Source organism: Phoenix dactylifera, chromosome 6, assembly GCF_009389715.1.
Source record: "Phoenix dactylifera cultivar Barhee BC4 chromosome 6, palm_55x_up_171113_PBpolish2nd_filt_p, whole genome shotgun sequence".
Classification (NCBI taxonomy): Eukaryota; Viridiplantae; Streptophyta; class Magnoliopsida; order Arecales; family Arecaceae; genus Phoenix; species Phoenix dactylifera.
Window position 1 is genome coordinate 4,659,941 of NC_052397.1, and position 14,267 is coordinate 4,674,207.

The following is a 14,267-nucleotide window of genomic DNA, read 5'->3' on the forward strand; positions in this document are numbered from 1 at the left end:
GACGCCACCCAATCGACAGCTTCATTGGCCTCACAAAAAATGTACTTCATCTGAATAACCAGCTCAGCACCGACTATAGCTTAGATATCTCTCAGGTGATGACCGTCAATCTCCTCTGCAGTCTGCTGAATCCACCTAACGGTCGTGGCAGAGTCGCCCTCTAAATTCGGTCTTTTTTTTTTTTTTTTTGGGTTTTGTGCGGTCAGACTTTTAACCAAAGCGGCCGCATCATTTTACCCCTCGGATCAAAAGTTCCTTCGACCCTGTTGCCTTCTTCCCTTTTATTCTATTCTGCCGCCATTTTCTTTCTTTCCCTTCTATTATTCCCCCTTCTATTATTCCTCAATCTATCCATCGAACCTCTTCCTATCCCTCCTCACCGAAGATTAGATATCCTAGATACAGATAGATAGTAGAAGTGAGAGATAGGAGAGAGAGGTGGGACAAAGTATGCAGCAGCCTACGCATCCGATGGCTTCCATGCCTCCAATGGCCACCCAGAACATCACCACCGAACAGATTCAGAAGGTAACTCCATTTATCCCTGCCTCCCATTTCCATTTGCCTTCCGCTTGCCTGCACTTCTATCTTCTTGACTTATTTCGAATCCCTTTTTTCGGCGTACGTGCCAGCTTCCGCTAGGGATTACCGTTTGATGCGCTCTCTTTGATTTTGTTTTCCATTTTTATGATCTCAACCATATATTTTTTTCAAAAATGAGGACAAAACTAACTAGGGTTCATGTTTTTATATGTATACCGCGTCGAGTGATGTCAGTTTTGTTGGGATTATATGCTCGATTGAGTCATGGTTGACCAGAGAGGAGGAGGAGGAGGATGGAGGATGGTTATTTAATCTGTAGAAAAATGAATGCTGTACGTACTGGTAACCTACTAGAAAAGGCCATGATCCAGGTTTTTTTATGAATTGATGTGGTGAGATAGGGTTTTAGGCCCTGAAGCCACCTACGAAGTGCACAAGAAAATCCGGCTTGCAGCCTTTTCAGCCGCAATCAGGTTACATGCAGCTGCACTCTAAAAGGAAAATGTCCATGTGTAGCTAATATTTATTTGCAAGCGTCATGCAGTCTGTTCAATTTTGGCAGAAAAAATAAGCATTTAAACTGAGATTAAAAGACCATATTCCTCCATCTGACAAGGAATCCTGTCGCTGACTCCATATTATGAGCTTCGGTTTTCCGAATCATAGAATAATTCATTACCACCAATCATGGATCACTTTCTAAAGCCTTCTTTAAAATTTAATCCATCATATGGGATGATGGATTGGTTTCCATGTTCGTACCGTTATATGTTACTTTCCAAATTCTTGCTGAAATTTCGAACCCGCTATGATCGACTAGTTACCCATTATATTGAATCAAACCGTTGACACATCTTATTACATTAGCATAAAGAAATTTCAATTTGTCAATTGTAACTTGAGTAGACGGCATGTGATTTTAACTTTCTTGCGAACTATCCCATATCTTGAGATTACTGACATTTAAAGGGTCTTTGGGGACGAAATTGAGCATCCAGAGTTGAGGTGCTAGTGCGGGCGGTGCTTGCTTTCTTAGAATGTAGGGGCGGCGCCCCAGTTTCTGTTTTCTTTCTTTGTTTTCGGGGTCCTCCCTGCTAATCACCAAAATAGTTATTCGCTTTATCAATATTGATTAATACCATCTTAAACTTAACTGATGCCTTAAAAGATTCAATTGAAGTAAGGTGATCTTTTTATAAATTTGGACTGGGATATTAGTCCAAGTTTTACGTTAAGCTTAACCTACAATACCCTTCAACAGCAACGATGAACCGAGTATGGTTCTCCTTCTCTAACCAAATAATTGTTTGTATAGGAACTAACATTCCTGAATATGAGAATTTGTATGAAGCTCAAGTGCAGTCCCTGTCTAGGGCAGGGCAGACCTAGTATGATACCATTTGAATTTAACACTAGAGATAAATGCATCTTCCAAAATTGTTCTTCATAGTACATCAAAGAAATGCCATTAAAATCCCTGGCTGTTTAAAACTTCAATTTCCCTTGCAGTCACCCAAAAAGCAGATGCGACCGTAGGATATGGATGCAAGGTTTGAGATAAAAGGACTCTGGGTTTTGCTTTCTAAATCAGTTTTGGGGTCAGCTCAAGGCAAAGATACATTGACAGACCAGAAAAGGGGGAAGAAGATCAGGTTTTGGAAAATCTAGGTTATATGTGAAAATTAATGGTGATACATTATAGCTTGTTTTTCACAAATTTATCTGGAGAGGAGCCTAAGTGGATGATGTTCAACATCAACCATCTCCCACCATGGCATAACCTGTGTATTATAATGGAGCTGAACAACACTTTACAAGTTTTAGAGCCTAACAGTGCTGGTTAAATGTGATTAAGGTTCCTAATGTGTGGGAAAATAGGGTATAAGAGTGGGAAAGGTTTCTTGGAAGCATCACAAAGGGAGAAGAAAATGAAATGCCAAAAAGGTCGTTCTGTGGACAAAACTTTGCCCATTCTTCTGTAATATCAGAACAGCTGCAGAGTGAGTGAGGCCTGATTGTTTGACAATCTAAGTTGATCAACTAATTTCTTTTTATGTCACCACTGCATTAACTCATGGAAAACCATAATGTCTAAAAGAAACAAGTCAAAAGTAACAAAGATGCGATCCATACTAAATAAAATTTAGCATTTTGGAACCTTTATCTAGTTACATCAATTGCTTTCACATTGCAAACCTTGAGCTTATTTTGGACTTGGGTTGTAGCCAACTAACCCTAGACTTTATATATAGAGACATGCCCATGCACGTGTCGGCACACGCATGGTGCTCAAAATATATTTTTTTTTCTTTTTATGCTTTGATTATTGTGGACCAACTCCTTTTCCTTGATCAAAAGATACAGTGGCGTTGCTTTTACACCATTTGCCCACTTATTGTGCATGTACCTTTATTAAGCCAAAAGTATGTCCTCCATCAGTTGACTACTTAGAATGATTAAAGGTTAAACTCATTTCCATTTAGTGTGGAACTTTTGGATTGCTATTATGACATACAGCCATTCCCATGAAGGGAAGGGTCTTTGTTTCATGTGGTGATAAAAATGTTTTAGAGTTATGGTTTAAGTGACCTTTTGGTATGTTGCATGTATTAAAATTGCTCGCCCATTTATGTAGGACTCATGGTAAGTTGAAAACTGCTCTGATCTTCATTGCACATCAAGTTAACTTGTCCTCAAGAATAAATCATTCTTGAAGTAAGAGATAGATGTATCTATAGTGGTAACCTTTACAAAAAAGGATGGCTATGCTTTCATGCTAATTGCATTTGATAAAATATCATGACCTAGTAATGGAGACTGTTCTTAAGGTAGCGTTCTATGAATCTTGGTCAAGAGAATGGGTGTAAAGTAGTTAAATTTATAGGAAATGCTATCTATCCAAGTGCACACAAACTCTTGAGCAGGCTCCTAGATTGTCAGACCTCATTTTTATCTCTTTATAAAATTATCTTTTTAAAAATTCTCATATTTAAGTTTAGATAGCATTTTGTTAGATCCTCCTCTATGACTTATCGTCATTGGCATATAAGCATGTGCAATGCATGCTAAATATGACAAAGGAGAAAAATTGTTGAACAAAAAGGAAAGGAATTATCATTAGGATCTGATCCTCTATATTTTGATATTTCTTTTACTTTCTGAAATATCTTTTGGAAATTGTGTTAGTAACTGTGAAGTTTCTCAATCAATACATGAATATCTTCACATACTTTCTGAAAAGAAGTGTCCTGATGATGCTAAAATAATTAATGTAGAGAATGAAGTCAGACATTATAAACAGAGGGAAGGAGAGATTTTTTGTTTCTTCAAAGTAGATTATTGGGGGAGTGATAGAGATATAAGAGCAGCCAGAGTCTGAGGGATGACACTATTTATGTTTTATACAGAAATAGACATACTCAAACTTGTCATGAATTTAGATTTTCATTTCTCATGACTTTTTTTCACCATGGGCAAAGTCAACATGCCCAAACACCAGAAGTTCTCTTTTATTATTGTAATATAGATAAGGAATGTTCAAATGTAGTAATGGATTGAATTTCTTGAGGCATGGTTTGCTGTACTTTGGGATGTTAATGACCCATGTCAGTGTGGGGATCAGATCTGGGATAAAAGAAAGTGGGAAGAAGAATGATTTAGATTGAAGGGGAATATAATATTCTAAAACTTTTGAGAAATACCAAGGGCTAAGTTTTAATGTGGAAGGTTATTGAGATATATTTTGCTGGTTGGTTGTCTCCAATACGTGATATAACATATCAAACTGCACAATTGGACTATAGCTGAAGAAAATAATTTAGAAGTATCATCGATCATAGATTTGTGAGAAAAAGGGCTTGGAAGAGGGGAGGTTTATTAGAACTGTTGTGGAAATAGAAAGAGAAATGTGAATGGATTTATTTTCATTTTGGATATCTAAAATTTAACATCAAAAATAAAAGGAAAGAAAGTAGACATTGGATTGTTTATCTCCAAATTTATATACAATCACCTACAATTTATTAATAATCTTAGAAGTTCACAGTTTCCTAAAAGAGAAGGTGCTATCTATTAAAAAAGAAAAGAAAGTAGACAAAGTACACAAAGAGAAAAGGTGCTATCTGTAAATGTTTATACAATCATCACAAAGTATACTTAGAAAGTATACTTTATTAATAATCTTAGAAATTTCACAATCCCCAACGTCCATCGCAAGAGGATTTGGTCACCTCTTCATTTGTGCTATTGTTGTTTCAAGGAATAAGGGCTGGAATAAAATGTGAACTCCAGCTTTCACCCCATTCATATTTTTTGGTTTGTGCAACAACTAAAATCATGATTCTTTCTGAATCACCATTCACTCAAATAAAGGACGTGATTCCACTCTTAATGGGAGCAATGGTCATTCCTATAGGAATGAAAATGAATGATAATTTTAGCACGAACTATTTACTCGCATTTGTTGTACAAAAGGAAAATAAATATTCGGTATGAATCAGTTAGTGGCATTTTGGTTATGAAATGGAAATGAAAATTTTATTAACATTTGACATTAAAAAAATTACTTTATTAATATGAATTTTGAATAATGTAAAGTGACATCCATTATAACATTATAATGATTGTTATTTCGATGTCCATTATAGTAATGGAAGCCTTCAAAGTTCAAATCAATAGTGCAAGTTAGGTCTGCTGCTGCAGTGGAAATAGAGTGTTTCCACTGCACCCTAATCTTTTCCAATGCCCTTCTTGAGATTCGTGCATCACTGCACATGCTTTAGGCCCCACATATTGATCTCAAGGAGGGCTGTGAACAAGATTGGGGTGTGGTGGAAACACTCTATTTCCACTATGCAATGGACCTAAACCACACTGGCAAACAATTAGGGTGTTTATTATTAAAAGTTTGATGCTATTCCTTGGTCAAGGATTTATTGAAAAATAATATAAACTTAAATTTAATTAAAATTTAATTAGCTAGATCAAATATTAGAATTGAATTGCCGTATCTTTTCCATGCAATCCTTCACTTTTAAAAATACTTTAGAAAGAGGATGCGAATGCGAGCATGTGGAAGAGGATACTTTAGAAATACTTTTAGCATGGAAATGCTTAGGAAGCGGTTGTGGGTTTGAGATTCTAGGAAGATTCCAAAGTAGGTGTGTCACCCTAGGTAGAAGACTCTAGCTACTAGGATCCTTCATTTTGTGCCCAAACAATGGAATAAGAACAACCATGCCAATTCCTTTGGTTCCATTCTCATTCTATTCTGATTCCATGTTGATTCTTTTTCATTCTCGTGAACCAAACATGGTGTTAGAATGCAATAGCAATCTTAGATATTAAGAAAATCATGACCTCTTGTATAAGAAATCAAATTGGGCATACTACTATTACTACCTACAACGATCCCGGTGGGACAACGGAATGTCCTACCATCCCAAGTGTCAGGATGGAGCACCATTTCAAATGTTTGAAGGAGACGGGATGGGACATCCACCATCCCGACAGTGCATCCTTTAGCATGGAAGAGCTGGGACAGCCCCATCCCATGGGATATTGACCACATAAAAAGCTAACCTACTTTTGGATGGCTACCATCAGCAAAGTTTTCTCTTCCTATTTTGCTTTTTTCTATTTGCTCCTTCATATTCTTTCTTTTTTTCTTTCTGCATTCATCTCCTCTAAATACTAAAATAGTTATTCAGTTCTAGTTGCTGTGACATGCCTTTATCATATTTGTAAAGAAAAATCTTATATATGTATTTTTTTTTTTTTTGATCCAATTAGAAGGGCCTTTAAGATGTGCTATTTCATTATGCAATTAAGCATTTGCTTTAGTTAGATGGGGAAGAACCAGATATCATATGAACCAAAAATGGAGATGAAGTAGCATTGATGATATCAGGACCGTCAGAAGCATTTGGTCAAATTATGTTAGTCCTTGATGTGTGTTTTCTTGAATTTTTATGAAAGTGGGTAAGAGAAGTTAGGTATGATGGAGGGTATGACCTCAAATAAGAAGACTGGTGAAATAAGATTCATAATTGACTCAAACAGTGGGTTGACACTTGTTGGTTTTGGATATGTTTAATAAATATAAGCTCTTTGATCTGTGTAACAATGATGTATCCTCTGGATTTGATTTCTTATCATATTCCAGCATCCTTCCTTGCATCAATAAATCATGTTTTCACTTATGACCTTGGTTTTTACCCTGTATTTTTATTGGCAGGCAATCAGATCTTTCATGCACTTAGATACTTCATCCTGTTGATGTTGATTTAAGGGGGAAAGGAAAAAAAATTCACCTAATCCACTAATGTTTCTTATTTTGTTGCAGTACTTGGATGAAAACAAGCAGCTGATCTTGGCAATCTTGGATAATCAAAATCTGGGGAAGCTTACAGAATGTGCTCAGTAAGTGATCATTTAACAAAGTTTTACACTTGGGAATGTTTTTGGACTTCTACCACCCTTTCATCTGCTTTGTCACACACAAATACACAATCTACTCGTGAAGTCTAAATTTTCATCGTATCATGACCATATCTCTATATGATTATTGACATCCAAAATTCCATTAAACTGAATCTTACAGATAACTTGATATGTGGGTGTAAGCATACTTGACAATGGCGCTAGTTAGAATGAGATACAAACATCATAGATAAAGCTGAAAACAGATTGGGTATCAGTATATCCATATCTGTATTTGTTTTTAGTTGACAAATACCTATACAGCTATGGATTAATTAGATGCTAAAATTCATATCCATATATTTGCTTTAGACGGATGTAAATGCGGATTGGATACTGACAGTACAGATATAAATTAGACAGTTAAACTTTATGAACCACCAAATCAAAAATATCATTGCATGGAAGGTGAATGAAGTTGAAGATATGTTAATATTATCACTTGTTTTCCTTTTAAAGTTCATGATAACATTATAAGATTAAATAGGATTGCAAAGCAGAACCCAATATGCAGGTAGATATGGATTGGATGGTTGTCTCTCCATATTTGTATGTGCTTTTCTTTGAGAGGTATCATCCAGTCCATTTTCGCCCCTAATCACAGATAAAAATGTTATACATTGTATCGTTGTTTTGCTGATTCTAAGGTGAAAGATGTTGCCTTTGCTAATGATTGGAAGTGACGTGATAGACTAGAAAATTAACATGTAATTCAATCAAGTTTGTAATGCTTATTAACATTCCTGTTGTCAACCCTTTCTTGAAAAAATAATTGTTATAATTTTTCATGAGTTTTAGTATTAGGTGGCTCATTAAAACACATGACTTTTCTAAATCCGAAGTTCATTAAAAAAAATTAACTCAATTTGCTTTCATATGTATTATTTCTTCTTTAAGGTAATAGTGACATTGGTGTACCGATACCGGTACCCATCGGTACGGGTACGGTACGCTCGGTACCGACCGGTACCGACCGGTACAGCGAACCTTGGGTAATACCTTTTTGTTCCTATTTTAATTGCTCAACTATTTTCAATTCAATCATAGTTTAGACTTCATTTAGGACTCCCCATTTTTTTGTCTGTGATACCAATTATAGCTATCTGAGAGGTTTTTTTGGGGAAAAAATATTATATGGATCTTAAATGAGATGGCAATAATTGAACTTATACTATGTTTACACTGATCATTAAGTTGAGGTTAAATGAGGAGACATGAGAATAAGCTACAAAAGAAAAAACCATGTATTTGAAATTCTTTTTTTTTTAGACAAGTATTTCTCTATCAAATAAACAATGCAATTTATGGTTGATTGTCTATTTGGGAGTTAAGCCTAGGATGTGCAGTCAATTTTCCTATGGGAAACAAGTGGTGCTAAAGCCAATTCATAATCTATCAATTGTTTATATAAGTCTCTGAACTGTACCTTTTCTCTAGTTTGTTTTAGTTGGAGAAAGTAGATTTGGAACAATATAATGCCACATAAAGGTTAGACTAAAATGTTGGAGACAACAAGTTTGGTAGTTGATACTTGATAGTGCTTATATATATACACACTAAAATGGAGGCTCTACTTGTGTAGAGCTCTCCATTCACCACGCGGACAGCTATATTAACAATGTTATTAATAGAGTTCTTTATAAATATTATTTATCAGGGCTCTTGTTTAATACAGTTCTTTATCTGATTACACTAAGAAGAAACTGAATAGCTTATTAAACCATATTAAATAAAGAACTTTTCATTAGTACTACTAAGTTAATGCTAAAAGTAATGATATTATTAATAACCTCATTTTGCTTAATGTATGTTGATATTAATGAAAACACTTTTCATTAGTACTGTACCTTGCCAATATCCTATGCATTACACTAATATTTTATTAATTTCTATTGCACTTTTATGATCATGATCTTGCTTAAAAGTCAAAAATACAATCACTAACGATCCCGCTATATTATATTTAAATATCCTCTAGGTGCAATACTTTTCTAATTTTTTATTATATGCAAATTGGATAATGATCTTATTATTTTATAGTGATGTATTAGTTTACTATATTGATAGATATACGTATACTACTAGAATTTTGTGCAGTGATAGTATATCACAATTATTAATATCAAAAAACTTAGAAAATAATTAGGCTCTTCTATCTATTATATTCTATGTTATTTCTGTTATCTATTCTATTATATCTAATTTATATTATGTTTCACTAACAGCTGCAAAAAGGAGAAAAAACTGCACCCCGTGCATCAGTCGGGTTATATGCTAGTTTAAGCTCTAAAACAGAACTTCTGAAAACACAAGGTTAAGGCGTATATTATGGTGGGTGAATCTTAACAGATGTGACAATAATTGTGTCACTAGAGAATGGAAAGCTATTGTTCTCGTACGGCATGGAACAATGGAGCAGGACAGCATTAGACCAGCAAGACAGCTCAAGGATTTGGCAAATCCTGGGTTGATTGCTGGACCAAACAAGGTCTACTAAATCCTTTCACAAGTAACTTCTTTTGAGTTGAGTGATCATTATGCTTGCTATTTTTCACAGAATAGTTAATACCAATAGTTACAATTTGATGTTTGGTAACAATTAGCCAGATTCAAGGACTCAACTTCAGGAGAAATGGTGAAGATTCATGGAAGTCTGACAACAAATCAAATAATTATAAGAAAAGAAAATTAAAGAATAAGATAGCTGATATATTAGTTCGTGTGGATACAAGCATGGAAAGTAGAAAATATGAACTTCAACAAAGACAATGTTAGCAGTAGTAACATAGCATCTTCATTCCGTAACTTAAATGTTTCTTAAATTAGTTTTAAATAACGTGAATAAATCTAGAATTCATGAACAATCAACTAATATTTGAAATTGAGATATAACTAAGGTTCACCAACTTGGTACTCCCCCCGTACTGAGTCTCGGTTCAGTGCTGGTGTGCGGACGTTGGAGATAACCGAAGAAATTTAACTAATGTCTTGGTTTCAATATATAAGAATATCGCTTGTCTAAGTATTTTGTAGGAGGGGATGGCTGAGGTAGAGGCTGCAGAGTGAGTGGAGATGCTGGCTCCTCTGGTTGTTGAAGTATGCTCAACATGGCTGAGAAACTATCCGCGATGGGTTGTGCCACCCCCACTCAGTAGTAGTTTTTGGCATACTGACCTAGTTCTTGTTAATCTTATCTTCTTTTCACTGGATTAGTTGATTGGACAACAAACCTGATCCAAGTTATTTATGACAAGGGTAAACTCCATGTATTATTGTCGCCTAAAAAAATTCCATGAGCAATAATGTTGTTTTAGGCTTTCTCAAATCAGGAATTTTAGGCTTTCTTGAATCAGGAATTCTGTTAGAAATACTTGTCTGATTCTTGGAAGTTCCTAATTTTAATAACATCAGGTAGTAGACTCTTCAGATATGGATTTCTTGAAGGGGCCAAAGTCCTAACTAGGATATCTTGATAGGAAACCTCCAATTAGTTCTGCAAATTAATTGGGTCAACCCATGACACGGTCTGGTCTAGGTTGGAGTCTGTAAAATGACCTATTTGAAAAATCAGGTTGGATTTGGGTCATATGTTTTCGTATCAGACTGTTCCTGTGTACTAATGAGGTCTAAAATGGGTCAAATATTAGATGACCTGAGCTGACCCTGCCTGGCCAGATCCAACTAAACCCCAAAATTCATCACTTTAAAATCCCTAAACCCTCTACTGATCATCCAATTGCCCATAATTAGGTTTGTAGATTGGATGTGAAAGCTATTTATTTGTATGTTGAATGGCGTGCATTGTTTTTTTCTTATCTTGCATTAGACCAAACTAGATTAGATGTGACCTAGCCTGAATGACCCAGAGGGTCTAGAAACTTGTTCATTGACCCAACCGAACCAAGCCTTGTTACTTAATGTGTTGAGTATGGGTCTAAAATCATCACCCAAAAAAACATAGTTGGGGCTGGGGTTGTTTGAGACCTGGTCATGTTTGCCCCAGTCCTGTCTGGCCTGGTTGCAGGCCTACCTCCAACTGTGGTGCAAAACATTTTATTTGCAACATGGAAACTTCATTTTTCTTTGAATTAAATGAGACGTGTGCCTTAATCTTGTAAACTACCATCTGACTACCATAGGTATTGGTTCCACTTTGACTGGTCTAACAAGGTTAAGTAAAATATACCAACACCATCTAGTCGGATTCAATCCAGACATCGGAAATTCTATCGTTTAGAGCCAGATCAAGGCCTTGTTGGACAGGAAGAAGCTTCACCATCTAAATATGTTGCATACATCAACACTTTGAGAAGGCCCTCATTTTTTCTCACTAAATCAATCCCAGCACCAGCATGGCATCTTCATTTCACTGCAAAAGTTTGCTGCCATGTTGCATCCAGTTGTCTAGGAGTCCCTGTGTGGTTCTTCTATGTCTTGAGCACCCTTATTTTCGAAAGGGCACGTACTTTATAGTTCCATCTATTTTAGCCTTGTATTTGTTTTATGCATATAATATCTCTAACTACTACCTTTATTATGATTAGGCTCCTGGTAAGTTTTGATTACATAGTGTTCCTGAGAAGACTGGGAAAATTTACAATGTGACATGTCTCTGCCTCACTTTTACAGTGATGATTCTCGCAAGATATCATGTGCAACAGTCTTCTTATCCAGGCATCTGAATCAACTAGGAGTGTTGTTTTTGGTCGATATAGATACCACGAATTCAACTTATTTATAGAGAATGTTCTATCGAGAGGCTATTGCAAGTTTATTTTCCCTTTTCCTTCAATCTCTTAATGTAATTGTGAATATGATGATCTGTGTCATGGGTCAGGTACCAAGCCCAGCTTCAAAAGAATCTGCTGTATCTGGCTGCAATTGCAGATGCCCAACCACAGGCACCTGCAGCTCGTCCACAGGTTAGTTACGAATCATGTTGGAGTATAATATTGTTTTCTGGTTCACATTTATCCACTCATATATTTTTCTGCTGGTAGACGATGCCACATGGTGCAATGCCGCAGGGGGCCCATTACATGCAGCAGGGGCCCATGTTTCCTCCCAGGGCTCCTTTGCAATTCAATCCCCAGCAAATGCAGGAACAGCAGCAACAACAGCAGCTTCACCACCAACCACAAGTGCTGCCTTTTCCAGGCCATATGGGCATGAGACCTGGGGCCATCAATGGCATGCATGCCATGCATGCTGACCCATCTCATGGAGGCAGTGCTGACCTCCGGCCAGCTCCGAACTTGGCTGAGTTCCCACATGGCAGCAGCACTCCTACTGGCTCCATAGATGGGCGAGGAAGCAAGCAAGATGCAGGTGGTGCAGTGTCTGAACCCGCCACTGGTGCTGATGACCATAGGAACTCAGGGAGAGAGAGAAGCAGGGATGGTGAACCAAACATATCTGAGAAGGCCTGAAGATGTTAAAGATACCATGAGCTTGGAGCTCTGGAATGATAACTTTGACAAACACCGCATATATAACTAAATGACCAATGTTATGGCAATCTTTTCTGCCTCTTCTGATAAATCGTCATACCTCCATGCATGACTAGTGTTACTGGTTTTGAACCTTCAGTAGTCCATGATGATCCTTTTGAGTTTCCTTCATATGCACTTGAATGTTGTCATGATGAATACCTGTGATTATATACATCTCTACTTTTGTTTGCGAGTTGCTAATTGTTCTACCAAAGTAACAGGTATTGAAGTTGCCTTGCAAGGGGTTGTACCTCTTTTATTTCTTGTGGTGATGCAGGTGAGCAAAGTAGTCTATGGCAGTTGACCCCGTGCAGACGGTCATAGCTGTACGTTCGGATTGCCAGGTTAAGTTGGACAGGCATTATCTAGTAATTCTGATCTTGGATGAACACCGCTGCTAAGCTCCTGTGACTATTTTAAGTTTTCTAGGGAAGGTATAAGCGAGTGAATCTTATGGTATTCTGTGGGATGCGTGGGGCAAAACTTCAAAGATGAAGTCACTGTCAGCGATAGCTGTGAATGCCTAATTAACGAAGACATATAAACGTGGAAGGACTTGCCGACTTGGTGTAGTATATGGTCTGGTGGCATTTGTGACTTGAGTGAAGAATGAAGGCGATCATACTTTCTCTCCTCTGTTTGTAGTTTAGATCAATTTCAATGTAATGGAATCATAATCTAAAGGGTTGAGATTCTCTTGTAGCTTTGCTGAGGATGAAATTTCATAATTTTTTGGAGTTGTCCTTGGATTTCCTAATGAGTTTGCCCTAAGTGTATATTGATGGAGTGTGCCCTTGTTGTGAGGTGTCGCAGATTCGAGCTCCGGTTCCTTTTTTTTTGTAATTATTACTGAACATTACAATTGTAGTGCCACCAATCTTTTTAACAAACCAATAAAAAATTATCCAAGCCAAATCATCCAAATCATTGGGGGAGAACCTCCTTGGACACGTACATATGTTCTCTCTCCATTGTAAGGAAAATGTAACACTAGGCTACAACGATCTTTGTTCGAGTCTTCAGTCCATGTACTTTGATTTGCTGTAACCCAAAAGTGCTTATGTGCAGATTCCAATTCAAAGGTCTTGTGTTGGAGACACAAGATTGGAAATGGCAGCTGAGAGCAAAAAGGGCAGTGCTAGCTTCGCTCAGAAATCTGACTAATATTTACTCAAACTAATAACACTTGTGTCAAGTGTCGATCTCACTGACTGATATAAAGTGGAGGAGGTCAGGTGATGGGAATAAGCCAACATTGACTCGATCGCTTCCCATCATAATTTTACGAGGCATGGTCCTTGGACTGAAGCTGCAGACCCTTCCATCTACGACGCAGTCAGCATTTCAGGTTAAGGAAAATGAGAAAGGTTTTGGGGAGTTGTAGCCCTATGGATGGGGCAGCGTATTTTGATCTTTTAAATGTTAAGACTGATACTCGGTAATTCTGCTCCTCTTTAACCTCTTCATAGTACTACAGCAGGTGCATGCCCCATAGAACGTGGCAGTAGGAGACATATATGATATGTTCAATCTGTTAGGTTTCTAACATATATGAAAGCAAAAATAAGATGGAATGCTCCACCAACTCTCATTTACCTACTCTCATTTATGTTTTAACTAATGATGCTTAATGTGTAATCAAAAGAAAAATTGAAGGTCTTTTTTGATGCCACCAGTGTTTTTCTCGTGTTTAGAGTTTAGACCCTCCCCAAGCAAAGACCCAAAAGGGGTTGGTTTGTTGGCTTGATATGA

At 36.9% G+C, this 14,267-nt stretch overlaps 1 protein-coding gene across 1 annotated transcript; it reads left to right on the plus strand.

Moving 5' to 3' along the window:
• The first annotated feature begins 276 nt into the window (after positions 1 to 276).
• LOC103702665 (GRF1-interacting factor 2-like) lies at positions 277 to 12,703 on the plus strand. Its single transcript, XM_008785186.2, has 4 exons — positions 277 to 528; positions 6,887 to 6,963; positions 11,861 to 11,945; positions 12,024 to 12,703. Exons 1-4 carry the CDS (start codon positions 451 to 453, stop codon positions 12,450 to 12,452), a joined length of 669 nt encoding a protein of 222 aa, XP_008783408.2. The 5' UTR covers positions 277 to 450; the 3' UTR covers positions 12,453 to 12,703.
• The last annotated feature ends 1,564 nt before the right edge of the window (positions 12,704 to 14,267 follow it).